The following is an 18,852-nucleotide window of genomic DNA, read 5'->3' on the forward strand; positions in this document are numbered from 1 at the left end:
TATGTGCAATATATCGCTAGACCAGACAACTCGGCGGACATTCAGTGGTTAACCCATACCTGCGTTATTTTCTAAAACTAATTTTAATTTGTTTTGTGATAAACTTTAACTTTGTATTTAAAATTAGCTAGAGACACGTGTACCGATTAACAAATTCGATGACCTGAGAGAGTAATCAATGAAGTAGAATAATTGAATTATTTGGATTATCTACGCAATTAATTGTAATCAAATACATGTATATCTGTTAAGTAATATAAATTTACGAATGATATATTTAATCCCTGATTTAAACGGTCAAATACCCAAAAAGTTATATTATTTCTCGGTATGTAATCATCGTTTCATAACCGTGTCTCAGTATTCGTCTTTGATCCAAAGTATTGCATCATCCACGCCACGACTCTGTGTATTACATGCAATGCGTGGTCTGTAAATAATCATAATTAATCAAGGTAATGACAAGGTCTCATTAGCTACGTAATCATTCCTGTCAACTTTTCTATATCGGCAGTTGGAGCAAGTGATAAGAATTCAGATGAAAAGAAGTTTTTGATGTACGGCAACGATTTCTGGAAAATTCCACACACGGAAATCGTGATTTGATTAAAACACAATAATTAAAAAAGTAATAATGAACGAGGATTTATACCACATCTCCTGTGAATCGAGTTAAAATCGTTATTAATAATACATATACGTGCCATTGAAAGGATCTTAGTCAATACTACATGTATAGCTCGTTGTGGGTTAAACATCTGATAATTTGATTCTTAGCCAAAATGGAAGACAAAAAACACAAATTCCAGTATAAACGGACAGACAATGGATATGCATATGTTAAAGTACTACACATTGTATCAATATGATAATTATTCATTTGTGTGTATGTGTGTAACAAAAGCTTCCTCAATCAAACCATGCACAGGAATGCAACACTTGACACACAAATATTAAATATCAAATATCAGTCAAAAGGATGACATAATACACACACTGATCTGGTTAAAACTAGTTGGCACCTTGTCTAATCTGATTTTTTATTTTAAAACCTTGCCTTTTACCAGCATATCAGACAGTGTCCCTGTTCGAATGATTGAGTGAGGATTATGTTCCTAATTACCAAATATCTCATACTTATGTTTGTTTTTTCAGCAATCATTAAACATTGAAGTACTTCGTTTGCCAATTTGACGAGATTTTGGACGGATGACGTTCAAAGCGTTAACTATACGTTTCGAATACTTTTTGTTGATTTGAAAACACGTTGTATGTACGAGGGCTTTTCGGAATTATTAGGACATTTTCTCTTATGTATCAGATTATGCTAGAAGGATGTAATTTTTCTCGAGATGTATCTTATAATAACTATTTATCTTGGCTGTTTCCGTTTTTATTCACATTTCACATTCTCACACATAATATCTGTAAAAACTGTACATGTATGTCAACAATAATGCACAATTGTTATTTCAAACGGATACTTCTGTACCAATAAGTTCTGTACTGTTACCTCATCTGAGGATTTTTATAATTATATTGAGTTCGGACTACTCAACGAAGCCATTACTATGATTCTTGGTCTAATTTAAAAAAAAAAATGTAGTGTGTTAGTCTCGCTGAAGAATTCTATACATTCTGTTGAGTTTTAAAAAAAAGATATTTTATTGCAAAATGGTGGATATCATGAGTTTTTCTAGTTTATTTTGCAACATAGAGTATGTGCTCTTTGAACCCGGGATAAGAAGTTTAATAACTGATGACTAAAAATTACCTTTACTTATTTTTATTTTTTAAAAACTTGACGTATGTAAATTATGCTTCAATCTTTCTTGATCTGATCTAATTTTTCAAAATACTTGAATTGATTACAACCTGCAACTTGCGAATTGATTACAACTTATAACCCATATCATTTATTTTATTTTTATCTTATTTTGCATCAAACTGAAAACCAGTCTTACTACTGAAAGTACCCCAATTATTTTAACAGGTTTGGAGAACGGTAGTTAACCCCCAAAAACTGGTACATAAACAAGATGCCCTCGAATTCTGCTTGATACAGAAGCAAAACACAAATTTGCAAAGGAATTAGCAGCGCATTACCGAGCAATCAAATAGTTTGACCGATATTGCCAGCACGATTTAGCCAAAAAACAAAATCATTAACCATTGAATACTTATAACAAATATGAAAAATCAGAATGGTCATTATTTTCACAGAATACATGCATAAACAACATAAAAACCATACAGTAAAATGTCATCATGACATTTGTCTATAATAGTACACGTGCATCATAAAAATTGGTTACAATACGACCTATTCCCCACTTTCCATATTATGAATACAAGAAAAAGGAACGATTTTCAATGCACAAACAAGATGAATCATCACAAACATTGTATACACCAAAGCTATATGGTTATACATGTAATGGTTGACCAGAAATAATTTCTCTTGGTCTCTGGATGCCAATCCCACAAATCAATACGAGAATTCTAGGGGATTTGGATTTCATTGTTTGTCAATGATAACGATCTACTAAAGAAAGTTTCCGCACGGCTCTGTTTATTGAATATGTCTTATTTGTACAGTTAGAAAGGGATGGATACAAGTACATTAACCAACTTTTGGTGTTTTGCATTCATTTATCGCTTCTTGCACGCTAAATATGCATGATCTTTGAATATGAATTGTTTTATAAGAATGTTTGCTCTTGTTTGGTTTAGCACTTGAAATAATAGCTGATCATAACTGTAGTAAACATTGTTCAAAATTAGGACTTATATAATTCAAATGTGCGTGAAAGCAATGCATGACCAGTAGGTATTTTTAATTTGCAAAACGGGAGTGTTTAGTTTCGTAAACATTCTCCAATTCCATATACATGACACGTGGGGAAACATTTACTTTCGGATCATGATCAAATTGATGTTTTAATTTAAAACTCATATAACTTGGTATGAGCTGTACTTCTTAGAATTTTAAATAAGCTGTATGTTTGCTGCAAAACCCTTCCATTATGACAATTCTGCATATGTATTAAATCTTTAGTCTTCTTTGACTTTTAAACATTCTCTTTCAAGAATATTTGTATAGGATGGCAAAAATGTATTACAAGTAGCTCCTCACACAAAAATATGGCTAACAGAAGTTAATAATCAATAATATATAAAACGTTTTTGCAATTTTATCAGTAAATTAAATAAGAATTTCCTCTATTATAATTTCACCGTAAATATAAAACACACTTCCTCTGTCGATAAAAGTTTTTTATTGTTTTATGTAAAATGTCCCAACAATACACAAAATTAACGATGCAATGATATTCTAGTGAAGTTAATATAGAAAGTTGCCGGCACGGGTATAGTTGAGTTAAAGACAATTCACAAGGTGACCGATTATTCATTAGTCTTCTTACAGACTACCGAAGATACAGGGCGGCGACCCTATCGACCAAACGATCAGTATGTAACATCCGGGTCTTGTCGCCCCATAGTAAATGAATACGGACCGACATTACTCACAGACAGAGAGGTACTGACCGATTATATATGTCAACGTTCAATCGATTTGGCTTTATTGCTTCTCACTCTTTTGCAAGGATCGTCCATTGAAGCTGTAAATCCAATTAAGTTGTGTTTTTGTGCCTTTGCCAACACTCGTTGCACGGCAATACACAACCAAGGGGTTGTTGTCCTTAGCAAACACAGACGGACTGGGTTATTTGGGGATGAAGGAACTGGAGCAGAAGATGAGGGGAAGAAATCGACATGTTTCCATGTCATTGACTCGTGTGGTCAAAGATACGGGTTACCTGACTCAAAATGACATAAGTAGTGTAAAATTCGCTAATATTCTAACTGTATGGCAACAAAAGTGTATCATTCATACATACTCGATTAAAAAAAAATGTTTTAAACCATAAATGTGCAGGTTTTTTGATGGTTGTTATGTTCAGCATTTTTCTGGAATATTTACATTTAACCCACCCCCTCCCCACCCCCCACCACCACAAGAGAGGGAAAAAAACAAGAAAAAAAATTTATATATTCATATAAAATCAAAATTCCAACTTAGCGTCAACCCAATATACTGTATCAATTAAACGAGATTCTTGTCATGTAAAAAATTAGAACAGGTTTGTAGTTTAGGTTAGGCAATTGGTTGTATCTGTCATTTAAACTTTAGTGTAACGTTAATATTGAAATCGATTAAATCTCAATTCAATTTCATTATATCTTTTAATCATTGAACGCAATGATTTCTCTGAGACTCTTTTAGCATTTACATGTGACCGCCGCTTCCTTTCTTTACGTTTTGGTTGCAGCAATAGGCGTTGACCTAAAATAAATCATTTCAAAATGGAAAATACAACATGTCATAAATAGCCCTATTGACAGTTGGATTGATCATGGCTGTAAAAGGAAATTAGAGGTACAAAAATTGATTTTTCGTACAAAAGATATGGAGCAACGGCCTCAGATGCCAACAGCACGAGTTTGTATCGATTCCGTTTTCTATTATTAGACATGCATACTAACTCTGAATTTAACGACTTTACATGATTGAATTTGAATGTGCAAATGTAGAGGTTAATGATAACCATGTATGGCATCATGTTAGAATAAAACACCCTTGATATACATGTATCTTATTAATTAGTCTCGCTTGGCTGCCCCTTTTGACGTTTTCTTAGATTTTAATAGAACATGAACCGAACAAAGTCACTTCAAAAACTTTAATTTAAAAATTTAGGTAAGACAAAAACAGTACAAATTAACTTGATATTTTCCTACGCATGGACGATATGTTCTGTTTGATATATTTGGTTAATTATGACACGACCGCTCACATTTGACAGTTATGAACTCGGCGTTGTCCGGGGCGGCCTATGAGGGGCCCTAATCATCAAAAAATTATAAAATATTGATAATTACTTATTGCTATAATTTTCCATCAATGTCAAGGGTTGGTCTCTCATTGCATGAACTTAGGTCTAATGCTGACAGAAATAATCACGGAATCTTTTTAACGAGGGATCATCAGCTTGCAACAAGGATACTTTAAACACTTGTTTTTCTACTTTTAATTGAAGGTCTAAAGGTCTTTGACATTATTAGAACAACAATACTCTCTCAGCGAATTGAATTCGACTATGGGAGTAATGGGACCGTACTGAGACCTCTGTGACGTCACAGAATAGATACATTACAGGCGGGCTTGTCAGAGAGAGGGTTTACGGCCATCATACTTGTGCTCAAGTTTATGTTTTGTGTACAATTTTGAGTGAACTTCGAAGGACAAGCGATTGTGTCCTCAAAAAGCTCATTAATCTTCTGTGCAATCTATAAAAAGAGTTTAGCAGTATTATATACATGTAGATTGTACAGAGTATCTCTTAATGCCTTATTATGATGACACGAGAACAAAAAGTGATTTCAATCATCAACTAATTTGACATTACATCCATTACAGTATCTTTCTTGTCGATGAATGTCATTGATATCGTCCTCTTTCAATATTAAGTATTTGTATCAGCCTTAAAGGGATTCATTCAAAGAAACCTTTATTTTGATAATTTGAAGAAAAATATTAAGTCGTCCACAAAACTTTGTGCAACATAAAGCAATGCTATATTCTTGCGGACGGAGGAAGGTTTGGACTGTTGTCAAGGATAAGTATTATTCTGTGTTTCATTGAATGCAATTGTCAACAGCTTTAAGAGTATTATAGAATATTCAAATGAATTCTGTCGACACATTTATAGCTTCTGGCGTGTCTTTGGTCAGAGTTGATTTTTTTAGCTTCTTACACGAATGACAGCAGAGGAGAATAATGTAACGCCCGCTGTCCATTAAACATACAGACATCAAAACAGACGCCGGTCCTTGGGGTCAAGAGAAGGGTTTCCAGTGCTAAAGATCTTGTCAACATCCTAAGAATTGTTTTTCATACCGTGTCATTACAGTAATTGAAAGGAGTTTTACACCTAGCGCGGGAGTTCTGGATCCCAATGCATCAGGCACCATTTGGTTGTTATTCAATTGCTCTGACGTATCAGACTTCGAGGAAAACACATTTCGATAGGTCGGCAAAAATATCTCACAACATGACAGGAATCTGTCTCCAAGTCTTTTGAACGTTTGAAACACGTGTAAAAGAACACTAAACGTTTTGTGAAAAAGATTTTCTTGATGAAGGGTACAGATAAAATGACGCAACAATGCGTGTTTGGCGTTGCAAGATTTTCCAAGAAATTGCAATGTGTTGTTTTTTTTCTACTGCTTTTAAGAATTCGAAGGTCCTACATTGGATGGACGATTGCATTACTTATTAGTCTTGAGAACTGTTAATTTGATCTAAATGTATTTCCATGCATCAAGACCTATTTGCATCGTCTGTAATGACAAGAAAATAAAAGTTAGTTCTCCAATATACATTCTTAATCATAATTGTTTTTGTTGACATTCTAACGACTTTATAATAATGCAACTATAAACAGAAAATATTAGTTCTATTAATCCTGCTTCAAGGTATACGAATGAAATGAATATTTATTTTAGTTGGAATTCCATGCAATCAGAGAGGGGCCTCTAGAGAAGACTACATACACACGATATAAATACCTATAGGCCGGCTCTTTGTGGTCAACTTGAGGTCATCTGCTTTAGGTATGGAAATCGGTCACACAAATGCTTTATATAATTTTTCTTAATATGACAAATTACAACGTCACCTTCCTCATGCTAACTACTTTTGCAGGTTTGCCTTCAGCTCATTTGTGGACAAAGCGCGCGGTTTTTGCCAAGAAATTAGTTTTTCCCAACAAAAAAAATTAATACAGACGAATAATTTGTTGAATTGTTGAACAATCACATATAAAGCAATGCGTCCATTAGATAAGGGGGAACAAATGCCATGTTTAAGACATGTCCTTCACATATTTATACTTGACATGTTTAGTGTAATTGTTAGTAGTCAAAAATTGATAGAAAACTGTCAGAAAAGATGACATTAATATGCAAAACATTGCATTCATCGTCATGAAAGAGAATTTGTTAACTAACTTCTTACAGTATTTCTCTTCATTGTCAACTATAGTTTAACATTTATATTTCTATTCTGATAGAAAGACAATGTATACTGGCATGATGAATTGTTTTTCCAAAATTCGCAAATAAATAGAATTCAAAGACCGTGAGTGATCTCTGAAAAAAAAAATTACATAATTATGTTTAGAGAAAATGGTCCATCTAGTTTTTATCAAAACCCAATCTGAAATACATAAAGAGCATTTTAAGTCATGTTGGTTATTTTCAGTCTTGCTTATCGTTAATCTATTAATTAGTTAATGATAATCAATAAACTCCTAGTTTTGTTGACTTGGATGACGTCAAAAGCATAATTATACATACATGCAATGCACATATAATGTACGAATAGGACACTCGTTTGATAGCTTGTTTGCACAGGTCAGCAAATTAAAAATATAAACAAACGTAAAAGGCTGATCGTGCATCCTTCTCCCCGCGCATTCTGACAACGGTTTGACCTTGTCAGGGGAGAGAGGCGGCTATAAGAAATTTACAGACAGCTCGGGACAGGACAGTGCAAAAGAGCCTCTCGCTCCCAACAACGTGACTCTAAACAAAGCGAGCTCATTGAATATATCAAAGAAATTTCTATTTTCGTGCTCACATTTGGATAACTGAATATTGAAAATAAAACTTAAAAACAGATATTAAATTCCTAAAAGGATTTGATTTTTATAAAACTAATTTAGATTCTACATTGTTTTTTATTGTTTCATAGGAAAGTGGAACCTTTTACATGTATATATTGAATTGAATAGTTGCATTGAGAAAAAATATCCATTCGCATATTGGGAACCAGTTGCATGATGCCTCAGGATTATTGTTTGATAACGCTGACTTCCTAACTAGCCTGTAAATAATAATGACTGCAACAAATAAAAGTAATGGATTATTTTTAGCATTCTAACAATCAATCTAAATTAGTAATTGATTGCATTTAAAAAAATGGGCAAAATCTACCTGTGAATATAGATTTAAATTTGACTGCAGTCTGAAGTGCGAAGATTCACTGCTTGTCAAAGTGTCTTGCATTTTCCGATTGACACACTTTCACGCCCAGACTAATCCGTCCTTGTCGGAAACGGAAGGGACCCAGGAGAACAAACGAGCATGTATCTGAATTAGATACAAAAATAATAAATCAACTACAATTTGCGTCTGACAAATGTCTCTTTATTGGGATAAAAGTAATACTAATATACAGCTTTATCTGTCTTAAACAGATTTATTTTCCACATCAAAGGTATTGCCAAAATATTGATATTCAATTGAATTAACATATAAAAACACTGTACACGGCTAATTCTAACAAAAATCATAAAACTACATTACTCACTTGATGAGACTGATCAGAGAGAGAGAGAGAGAGAGAGAGAGAGAGAGAGAGAGAGAGAGAGAGAGAGAGAGAGAGAGAGAAGGGGGGTTAGGTGGGGGTCTAGATCTGAAACAATACAATATTCGAACAAACATTAATTTTCGATGTTCTATATTCATCCATGTTGTCAGAGTTTATTTTCCGGAGAAACCAATTGCATTATATCTCAATTAGAAGTTCTGTGTGAATTGGACTTTCATGCTTCCCAAATTAATCGCCATTACACATGTTTCAGATGTGCTTTTTTATTTGCTTAATATATACTTAGTATATATTCATACGAATTTTTGAATATATATATCTACGGTAATAAAATTTTATTTCCGATTACATCGATGAATAATGTATGTCTATATAGCATGACTAAACGGCTTGCAAAGTAATACTCATAACGATTTTGCTCTGAAGCTTCGTTTTTAAATACTTCATATTTCACTGCACTTGCAATGTTCCATTGTTCAGTTATTTAAAGAAAAAAAACCCTGGGCATTTAATAATCCTTTGATGTGTCAACAATTCCGTAGAAAGCAGTGAAAACCAGATTTTTCTGGAAAACGTTGGTTCCAGGGCATTGTATCACTATTATCATATGATTATGGAAGATCCCCAATTAATAACAAATGAACGAGACATGTTTAATACTTTAATAGCACTTACATTGTACGTTCAATGTGTAGGATCACGAGCAAACACTTATATTCTTACACTTGTGATCGATCATACTCCTCTTGATTTAACACAGTGCAAAACTAAAACACATGAAATGTATACATGTACATGTATTGTCATGTAAATTTTGAATTTACGTTTACCGGGTAGCAGTAGATACAAAATTTACAACGTGTTTTAAAATTTGTAATTACTACTACCCAGTAGGTTCATGTTGTGAACTTTGTATATATATTTACTGCTAACCGGTAATTCAAAATTTTCAACAGAACAGTTTCATCAACTGTACATGTCAATTATCTAAGCGTCCTAAAATTTTGGTTTTTTTCTGCAGCAGGGTATTATGTATTCTTTGCCAGGTGTTTTTGTTATTATCAATTGTTATTATCAAAAACATCTTAAAATTTACATAGATCTAAAAAAAAGATTTCTTGTCTCCCATTATAAAGGGTAGAAAATAAGGGCGTAATAAAACTTCTGTTTGCATTCATCAGCACATACTTAATGTGTTTTTCATTGATATTTTGGATATTTTACATTTATAACCTAGTTAATGGGCGATCTCTTCGCTTCAGAGGTTATGTACAAAACAAGAAAATCCGATGCAACATGATCACTTTATTTTTCCCGAACTCAAGGACGCGGAGACTAGGTGAATTGGAAAATTACCGGCCGCCGAATACTTTGAATCCTGTTTTAAACACCCTTTTCCGTTGTTGAAATGAATACGATTTTTGATTTATTTTAAATCTCGCCACAACGTCTTGAATCTATAAATACAACGTGACACCTTTTATTTACTGTTTTAATAGATATTGCATTATACTTTGTGCTTTGAGCAGCCTGATAAGTGTTGAAAATCAATTTGTAACATTTGTTGTTGACTCAGTACTATATATTATATAGTATGTGTCACACCTTAACGCCTGGTTCTTATGGATAAAAAAAATTAACACTGTAAATTTTATTTTGATACTGAAAGAGCTTTGAAGACTTTCGTCTCGCTGCACAAATGAACACCTCATCTTAAAGTACATTGAATTTTCATCGAGCATCCTTGAATCGTTTGCAGGGATTTTTTTTATTTATTCATTTATTTGTTTATCTACTAGTATTACAAGAGTATCACATGCAGTGCAAAGTTCGAGGGGTTTTCAACATCTTTCCAATTTAGCATTGTTGAACATATGTTATTATCTCAACCATCAGGATTTTTTTTTTAAACTTGCAAATTAGTTCCATATGCATTTCGGATATTTTTGGATCAAATTTCAACTGTACGCGGGTTCATGCTAAACCTTGAACTTTAGAGTTTATTAAGTCACAGGGCACACCTTTGTTTTGAAATTCGAGAAGACCTAATTTTTTAAAAGAGGCATCAGGTCAAATCATCTGAACGGATTAACTTTTCTGCATCGTTGTTTAAAATCAAAGAGGAGACCCTTAACTCGGAAAATGATATCGGAAACACTTTATGGTGTGTGCGTCAAGCGCAAAAATCTGCAAAACGCAGATCAATTTTGTTCCCCATCGGTCGTGACTCAGAATGGACAAAATTTCCTTGTTTTGATTATCATCAACTCTGTACTGCATCACCCCAGCAAAAATCGTTCAAGATGTTGCTGCACCGTGATATAAATTATTACGCAATATGCATGTTTATATCTTGATTTAAAGCGCCCAACTCAAAACACTATATTTTATATTCTTGTGTACATGTATATGTAGTTTTTGTTCATGGTAAACGAATTGCGTTGCATAACTTTAAAAGCCCATAGAAGGCATCAAGATATAGACACCTATCAATTTTTGTTAACAAAAATGTGTTGCATGCGTTATGATTTTGACGGGTCCATTTGTATCCGTTATCTAAAGCGGTAATGTATTGCAAATAATGACTGGCCGTAGGGCTTTGACGGGCGCGAACAGTTTGCTTAACTGATGTACATGTGTTTTGTGTATACATTGTACATGTATAATACTTACAGGGGTTTTACGATGTGTTAATATATAAATAGTGCCTGTTTGGGAGGGTAACATTTGAAATTGACACCCCGAGAAAACCATTGTCAACCGACGCGAAGCGGAGGTTGACAATGGTTTTCGAGGGGTGTCAATTTCAACTGTTATCCTCCCAAACAGGCACTATTTATTTTGTTATACTGAATGTCTTTTTTAAAATTTTTAAGAAAATTTTACTGCTTTTATATAGGAATAACGTGAATTCTACAGCGAACCGTACGCGCATAATTTTCGCGCATGTAATATTTTTTTAATGTTACCCGTTGCCAAGTGCGTTGCTAACGCTGAGGGTAATAGTAAATATTATTAACCGCGTCTTAACCAATCAGATTTCAGTATTTAACATGAAAGTATAACAATATCTTTTATCAAGTTGGCTAATAGAGCTGGCCCTTTTTTTTTAAAAATTAAAAATTTTCTTCAAATAGAGAAGAGTTTGAGATATTTTTACTTAAGTTTGCCCCCTCCCCCCAAAATGGAATAAAATCAATTACTTAATAAATGTAAGTGATTGTTACATGTATCAGTGATACATGTATATTTATTTTTTAATAAGATAGAATGGACCCCCTGATTAACCCTTACCCTAGAAGTTCATAAAACCCGCTTTATCTAAAAAAAAAAATCGTATCCACATATCATAGTACAAGTACATGTAGGTTCTATTTTATATTATTTCTATCGTAGGTCCGCAGGATATACTAGTAACAGATGTAAGGCCTATTTTCACTACATGGAAATAACGTATTGGATACTTGCCAAGATTTACTAAGTTCATTATCACCAATTGCAAAAAAATTTTTTGAAGAGGGAGAAAAAAAAATGTTCATTAAAAAACTCTCGCAACATTGCTTCATGTCTGTATCCATGGTGGTGTCGCCAGCAAAGTTAAGGCCATTGTCGGTAAGGAACAAATAAATCAAAGGTTAGACATTCCGCATCTCCTCTGGTAACAAACTAAGCGGTACACGGGTAGATGACATTTATATCAAGATGATAGGTTTCCAGAGCAAGGGATTACTAAACCTGTTTATCTATCACCTGCAATACGGCTTCTTGCAACGCAAAACAGGAAGGCAGATTGGGCACAACGCTCGGTTGTTATGTAATTTAACAAAAATGGTAAAACCGGAATTTTTTGGAACGAGTTAAGTCTAAGAGATAAAAACTATGGTGAGAGCCTTTAGGAATTACATAAAAGGTCTTCTTCTCCCACACAAATTGTTTTATCGTTTAGTGTTTACATTGCAATACACACATCGCGTGGTTTCGTTTCCTCCATTTCCGGCTAGCGAGATTACGTTAATATTGCAGAGAATGGCCGCAATCACTTTCATCTACCAACATTGATTAAATGACAAACTTCCTATGGGCTTTTATGTGAATGGATAAAAGTAAAAAATAAATTAATGAAGAAATAAATTTTCTCAACCTTTTGACGGTGAAATAAATGGGCCATACAGTGTTATGAAATGTCGGTTAAATAGGTCATTACGTCGGTCAAGTGGATATTGGTTTAAGAGATCAACGATAAGATTGGACTAAGTACTATATATAGATATATATAGATAACACCATGGGTTTACTTTGTCCATGTATGCTTATTACATGTACATGTACAATCATACATGTATGATGTCGTGCTGTTCGGAAAGGGGGGGGGGGTTAAGTATTATCAAACACCAAGAGAAAGTGGAATGTTCCTCTTTGACAGAAAAAGATGAAAACATCTTCAAGATGTTAACTGATACAACAGCAGGCAAAATTTGTCTTTGGCTTGTAATGTGGTCTTCTTTCATTATATTTTATCATAAGATAAATTAATCATTAACATGTGGGCATGTTCAGATCTGTAATTACTGTGTATTAATCAATTTTTCATTTCTATTTTTAACACTCTCTTACCAGTTACTTTCCGCCTGTAGAAAATACCACAAACACTTTTTAAGAACTTCTGGCATCAATTTAATTATAAGTGTGTCATCGATTAAAATCATAAATAATGTTCTCTGGTTTGACTGCACCAAAATTAGAAAGGGTAAATTTAATTAACTATAAAAAATATTCAAATATCTAACCCATTGTTTCACTGCGAATAAGTAAAACAGTGGTGACTTGTGCATGTACTCTGAAGCAGTCAATAATTGAGGTACTTGCAATTTTGAGTAAGGCCTCAACCAATTACATATAAGTGGTATTTTATTCTCTTAGAGGAAACTTAAGCAAATGATTTAAATTGTTGCTGCGATGAGGGTTTCGAAATATGAATAGTTATACAAATATGGAACAGCCTTGAAGCATTGCTGTGTGGAGAAATAAATTGCATGTGGTCCTTCATTTAACGAAAAGAAAGCAAAAAAAAAGAACTGTGTCAGTCGTATGCTGAAACACGAGACGTTAAGTTTATTCTACTTTTTTTGTTCGTATACTGTAATAATATTTACACAAGGCGATTTATATGAAAACTTTAATCTTTGAATACGTTATAGAGAGGTAAAATTGACATGGATCCAACAATGCCCTCCTGTAGAGATACCGGCATTGAAAGTAAGGGATATCTTGTTTGCGTTTTGTAATTTTTCTCCCCCGGACTGCATTAAAGTTAAAGACGCCTTCTTTTCATCGATTTCAAAACCTGAATTGCCGATATCGTGGTGGGAGTTATCTAAATCAATTAACTTTTTGCCTACAATAATCTATACAATCTTTTTTCCACATATTTCCTTGCATCAAATTCAGTGTTAAATGCATTTGAAAACAGCACTTAAAGGTGACTGCGGCTGGACCAACTTGTAAGACCTCCAGATAAAATGGCGATGTTTTTATTTGTTAGAATTCGTCTCTTAAATTTAAATATTATGAAGCTTATGGAAGCAGAAAGTGTGCAAGCCGAATTGCTGCATAATTTTGCTGAATTTAGAATCCATTTTTTTCTGTTTGAAAAAAGAAATGTTGGAATTTCGAGAAATAAGATCATTTGCCAAGAAATAGGTCAAGTATTTTCAGGTTTGATGGAAATAAGAACAAAAAAATATCAAAATGGCAAAGCAAAATATCAGATGCATTCAGCACACTACCATTGTTAGAATAATAATTTTGTTAATTAATATGTTACTTAAACCTTATGATATCGATATACTAAAATTCACCAAGACTTGTCTTCGTCTTAAAAAGTACATAAGAAGGCAAAACATACCAGTGATACTATAATTAAAATGATTAAAATTATACATTGTTAATTATTTATATGGCCTTAATTTAAACGAGATGCTGCTTCTATTATTAATGGCAATTATGACTTGGTTCTACGTCATAGTCCAAGGTTGTATAATTAACAAAATCTCACTACCATATAACTCTGAAGAATGTAAACAATTAATTATGTAGACTGTTGTATATTTGACATTAAATAATACTAAAATCGTGCTGAACAATATTTTATGGGTTACAAAATTTAACATTTATCAAGTGAAGTAACGTGTAATTCAATTTATTTGAACTTTCCTTCTAATACCTTTCCCAAATTAACTGAAGGAAAATATATTTATACATGTACGAAATTATTTCTTCAATGTTTGTGCATGGTTTTGGTTGTAACATTGGTCTTAGAGATGGAAGGGGTGTATAAATCGAGTTTTCTTCCCTTGTAATACTTGTATATGTTTGTTAATAAATACCGATATAACTGCTGTAATCGTTGCTTTCATAATCTAAATAAAATGTAATTTTCTTGTTCGGATGCGTTACATTTTACACGTATTATGCAAACATGTACATGTATATAGCGGTCGCTTAAATAACAATATCCAACTAAAAGCACATGGGATTTGCTAGAATAATTAATGGTTACCAATATTTTATTTTTAAAATTCACAGTGCTTTGGATCTCGAACCTATCCCACGAAAAACGGAATTAAATGGCTTATTATTCTTCCATATGGAATGACGTACGCTCGGTCATTTACGTAAAATGGCAGAAAGGTAGTTCGTCAAAGACCTGAGAATCTTACTACAAAATTTCGAATAGACGATCATTTTCCTTATTGAAATTATGTAAAACAGACTGATGAAATCACCAGTCCGATTAATTGCTTACAAATGTACTGAGAAGTTTACAGGGGCTGATGTAATACCTGTTACAAAACCATTTTTAATGACATTGTTACTGCTATAGATTGTTATTTTACGGTAAAAAAAAAAAAAAGAAGAGAAAAAATGGACGCTTTAATGGATGATGTATGGTGATATAGCGTGCATTTAACGAATCGAATCGATCATTACTTTAAAAAAAATAGGTTATGAAATTCAGTTACGCAACCAACCTTTGAACAGTTTGGTATTCATTATGTACCAGTAAACAGGTATTCAGGGAAGCATGATGAGGCGATTAATCAGATAGTTATCCCAAACTTACAAACAAAAGCAAATAATGAAATACAGTTCCATACGACAATACCAATACTTGTACCAAACTCTTAGTTAAACCCCCCCCCACTAAAAAAAAAACAAAAACAAAAACATGTCCCCCTAAATACATGCACATCGTTATTCGGCTGTTCTCTGTGAGATTGATTGATTCTGTATATAGCCTTCAGAGTTTTCCAAAAATAGTATTCCTGCATATATATACGGTCTATAGGCTTGTTTTACGGACGTCAGAGGTTCGTAGAGGCACGGCATCTGGTTTCTATACACTGGCACTGACAGAATGACAGGGTCTGGTGTGTCCTGCATGTCATTCAAAGTATGCCTATCAAAATAATTTTCAAATTTTCAATTAAAAAAATATCTCCTTTTAAAAATCTTTCGGGGTTTTTTTTTTTATTATTTCTTAATGAGGGTAAACTTATGTGTTCAACAAGTGACACTTGAATTCAGGTTACATTACTAAAAATTTCCATAAAGGTGCGAATTTTCATTTAATGGGTATGGGTGGAAACCCAATATACCACAGCTTGAGAATATACGACATTCTATTTCAGGCTGAATGGTACATGTGCCAGAACATTCCCGTGTATATGAAATCTTTATTTTTGTGCTCATGTACTTGGTTTTGTAATACAACACTATCTAGTCATTAAAAAAAGTTAACTATTCCGTTAAAAATGACTCACTGTCTTTTTCTTGAGTAAGGAGAATGTGCGTCTGCAGTTAACAATGCATGCAGTTTTATTCGATTGACCAACATGCATCGGCGATAAAACTCGATTTGAATTGGTCATTAGGAAGCTCAGCGACATAGCTGTTATGATAGAGGGAGAGTGATGAGTGCCGAATTATGACTTTGCTACCATAAATCTGGCGTTTATTCTTTGCGTTCAAATAGACGCCCTCTCAAGTCTATTACTCGAGAAATAGCTCGGTGTTTGAAATAAAAGATCAATCAGGGGAGAGACCTTATATTTTTGCCATAAATTTGAAAGCTATACGGCGTAAGTAACAGTTATAAAAACACAATGTTTATAATGCATAGCATCACAGGTCTCCCAGACGAACTTCTAATCACCCTCCCCCTTCTTCCTTTTCTCTCTAGTATAACCCCTATCAAGTAAACCGCTACTATTATTATGTACGCTGCGAGTCAGGTTTTGTTTACAAATAAAACAACATCGTTTCAAGTGGCACGACCTTGCCCCCATTATCTATACTGATCCTCGCTGCACACTCTGCAGTGCGACTGTGTCATCCGGGTGACTGCCTGTGCATACAAATTCCTTTGTTTACTCATTGGAAGTGCTCGCGCATGTTTATATTCTACAAGGCATGGTTTTTAAAAATATTTTTCCGACCTTAGCTATGTCGATCTGTTATTGCTTTACTCTGGAGTTTTAAGCATGGTGTTTACAACACTGAAATCTCAGTAGGAATGTGTTTTGCTGCGACCATTTAAAAACATAAATAAAAGTCAGTTATAAGTTTTCATATTTTTTATTATTTGTAATATAGAAATGCACAAAGAAAGGTGCATACATAAACAATAATATCAAAAATACATGTATATTTGCTATGGCACCAATGATGCGAGATCACAAAGTCATTGAAAACAGCTTGTGGTATCATGAAAATCAAATTCATGATTTTTTTTTATGTCTGCAACAGTGGGGGGAATTTGACAAGAAAATAAGATCAGTCTTAAAGTCTGTCGAACGATTCCGCGTCACAGAGAAAGGTTTGGTGGCGGTGTCCTTCTGACTCTTGGAGTGCTAAGTTAAGACTCCGAGCTGAAGCGCCGGCCCCGATTTATTCGGTTAAAGAGAGTCTCTCCTCTTTTGTAAAATATTTTCATCCAGGTTGGGTCTAATTGGGTATTAGACCCAAATGCAATTCAGACAGTTCACGTATCATTGGTTATGGAGGACAGATCCCGGTAGTATATTACGGATCCGACCAATTGTCCATTCTGAAGTTTTCCTCCCAGTGGGAGAAAGCCGACCTGTTGGAAGTTCCCGATCTTTTCGATGATTCTTTGGACGGCAATGTTGTTGGAGAAGGTATCCACGTACATGCCCATGTAACCGATTTTCACGGAGAATTCGATGGCTTTTCGCATGCAGAATTCGCCAAGTTTCTGGTTTCTTTCGGAGCGTTTGACAATGATGAATGGATCGACCACTCCGCTGGCACCTCGGTAGAATTTGCTGATGGCCAGGATGAAACCAGCCAAGAGTTCGCCGCTTTCTTTGCAAACGACAGCAAAGCAATCGCTGCCCTCGATTTCTCGGCGGAAGTCTTTTTCGGAGTCAAATTCGTCGATTCCATACCCATCGCCATGTTGGGCCGCCTCCTGGATCATACAGTAGGTCTCTGTGAGCTGTTGCTCTGTCATGTAGTCTATGATCACATGACGACCGTTGAGTAAGGTGGTCACCATTGGTAAGGAACTGAGCCAGGTCATTCTCTCCATAAATTTTGGGCTTTCTGGTTTCAGAAGCATTTCGATCTGAAAAATACAAAGAGTATATTCATAAGAACTTGTTCTTTGTCACCATATCGTCACTTTTACACAAAGACATTTTTGTAAAATAAGGCAGTTACGTAATAATTAATTAAGGTGAACACTGTTGCGTTGTCCTGTTGTAAAATTTCGACAGGTGCTAAATATCAACCATTGCCGAAAGGTAACTGACAACATGTCTCACGCAAGATGTGTTACCTATTACAACATGTACATGTACACGTGTAAATTTAACCGTCTATTAAAAACAATAAATGTGTTAACAATAAAAGACAAGATACATACCTAGAACTGCTAGAAATTAAAGCAGGAATAAATCCAAATATAGAATATCTGCAGTATATGCAGGTTTATGAAACTCGTGTGTTGTTATCTGATGCAATGAACGATAGTGATTTTCCTACATCGCGGCGCGATTATATACTCTCCGGTGTCAACAAACCGTCAGGGGCGGAGCCTATAACCCTTGTTGTCGATCCAGTTTTTTCTGGAATCTCGCCAAGTCGGCCATTCTCTGATAAGTGTGTGTTGATATGGCTCGATGTACTTTGGCGTTGATTGGTCTACAGAATATTGCGGTTTTGTGGATTACATAGACAGTGAATTATGTGTTAATTTATTATTACTTAATTATTCCTGATTATTATTTTTAACGATCTTATAAAGACCCCGTGCCATTCAGGCTTTGCCTGACGTTTTAGAAATTCTACCATCAGAATATTATTTTCAT

At 34.1% G+C, this 18,852-nt stretch overlaps 1 protein-coding gene across 1 annotated transcript; it reads right to left on the reverse strand.

Moving 5' to 3' along the window:
• Positions 1 to 17,076: 17,076 nt before the first annotated feature.
• On the reverse strand, positions 17,077 to 18,563 carry LOC128185573 (uncharacterized). The gene is made up of 2 exons (XM_052855158.1): positions 18,408 to 18,563; positions 17,077 to 18,107 (listed from the first exon to the last, which is right to left on the reverse strand). Exon 2 carries the CDS (start codon positions 18,099 to 18,101, stop codon positions 17,502 to 17,504), a length of 600 nt encoding a protein of 199 aa, XP_052711118.1. The 5' UTR covers positions 18,102 to 18,107; positions 18,408 to 18,563; the 3' UTR covers positions 17,077 to 17,501.
• Positions 18,564 to 18,852: the final 289 nt, after the last annotated feature.

This window comes from Crassostrea angulata, chromosome 1 (assembly GCF_025612915.1).
Source record: "Crassostrea angulata isolate pt1a10 chromosome 1, ASM2561291v2, whole genome shotgun sequence".
NCBI lineage: Eukaryota > Metazoa > Mollusca > Bivalvia > Ostreida > Ostreidae > Magallana > Magallana angulata.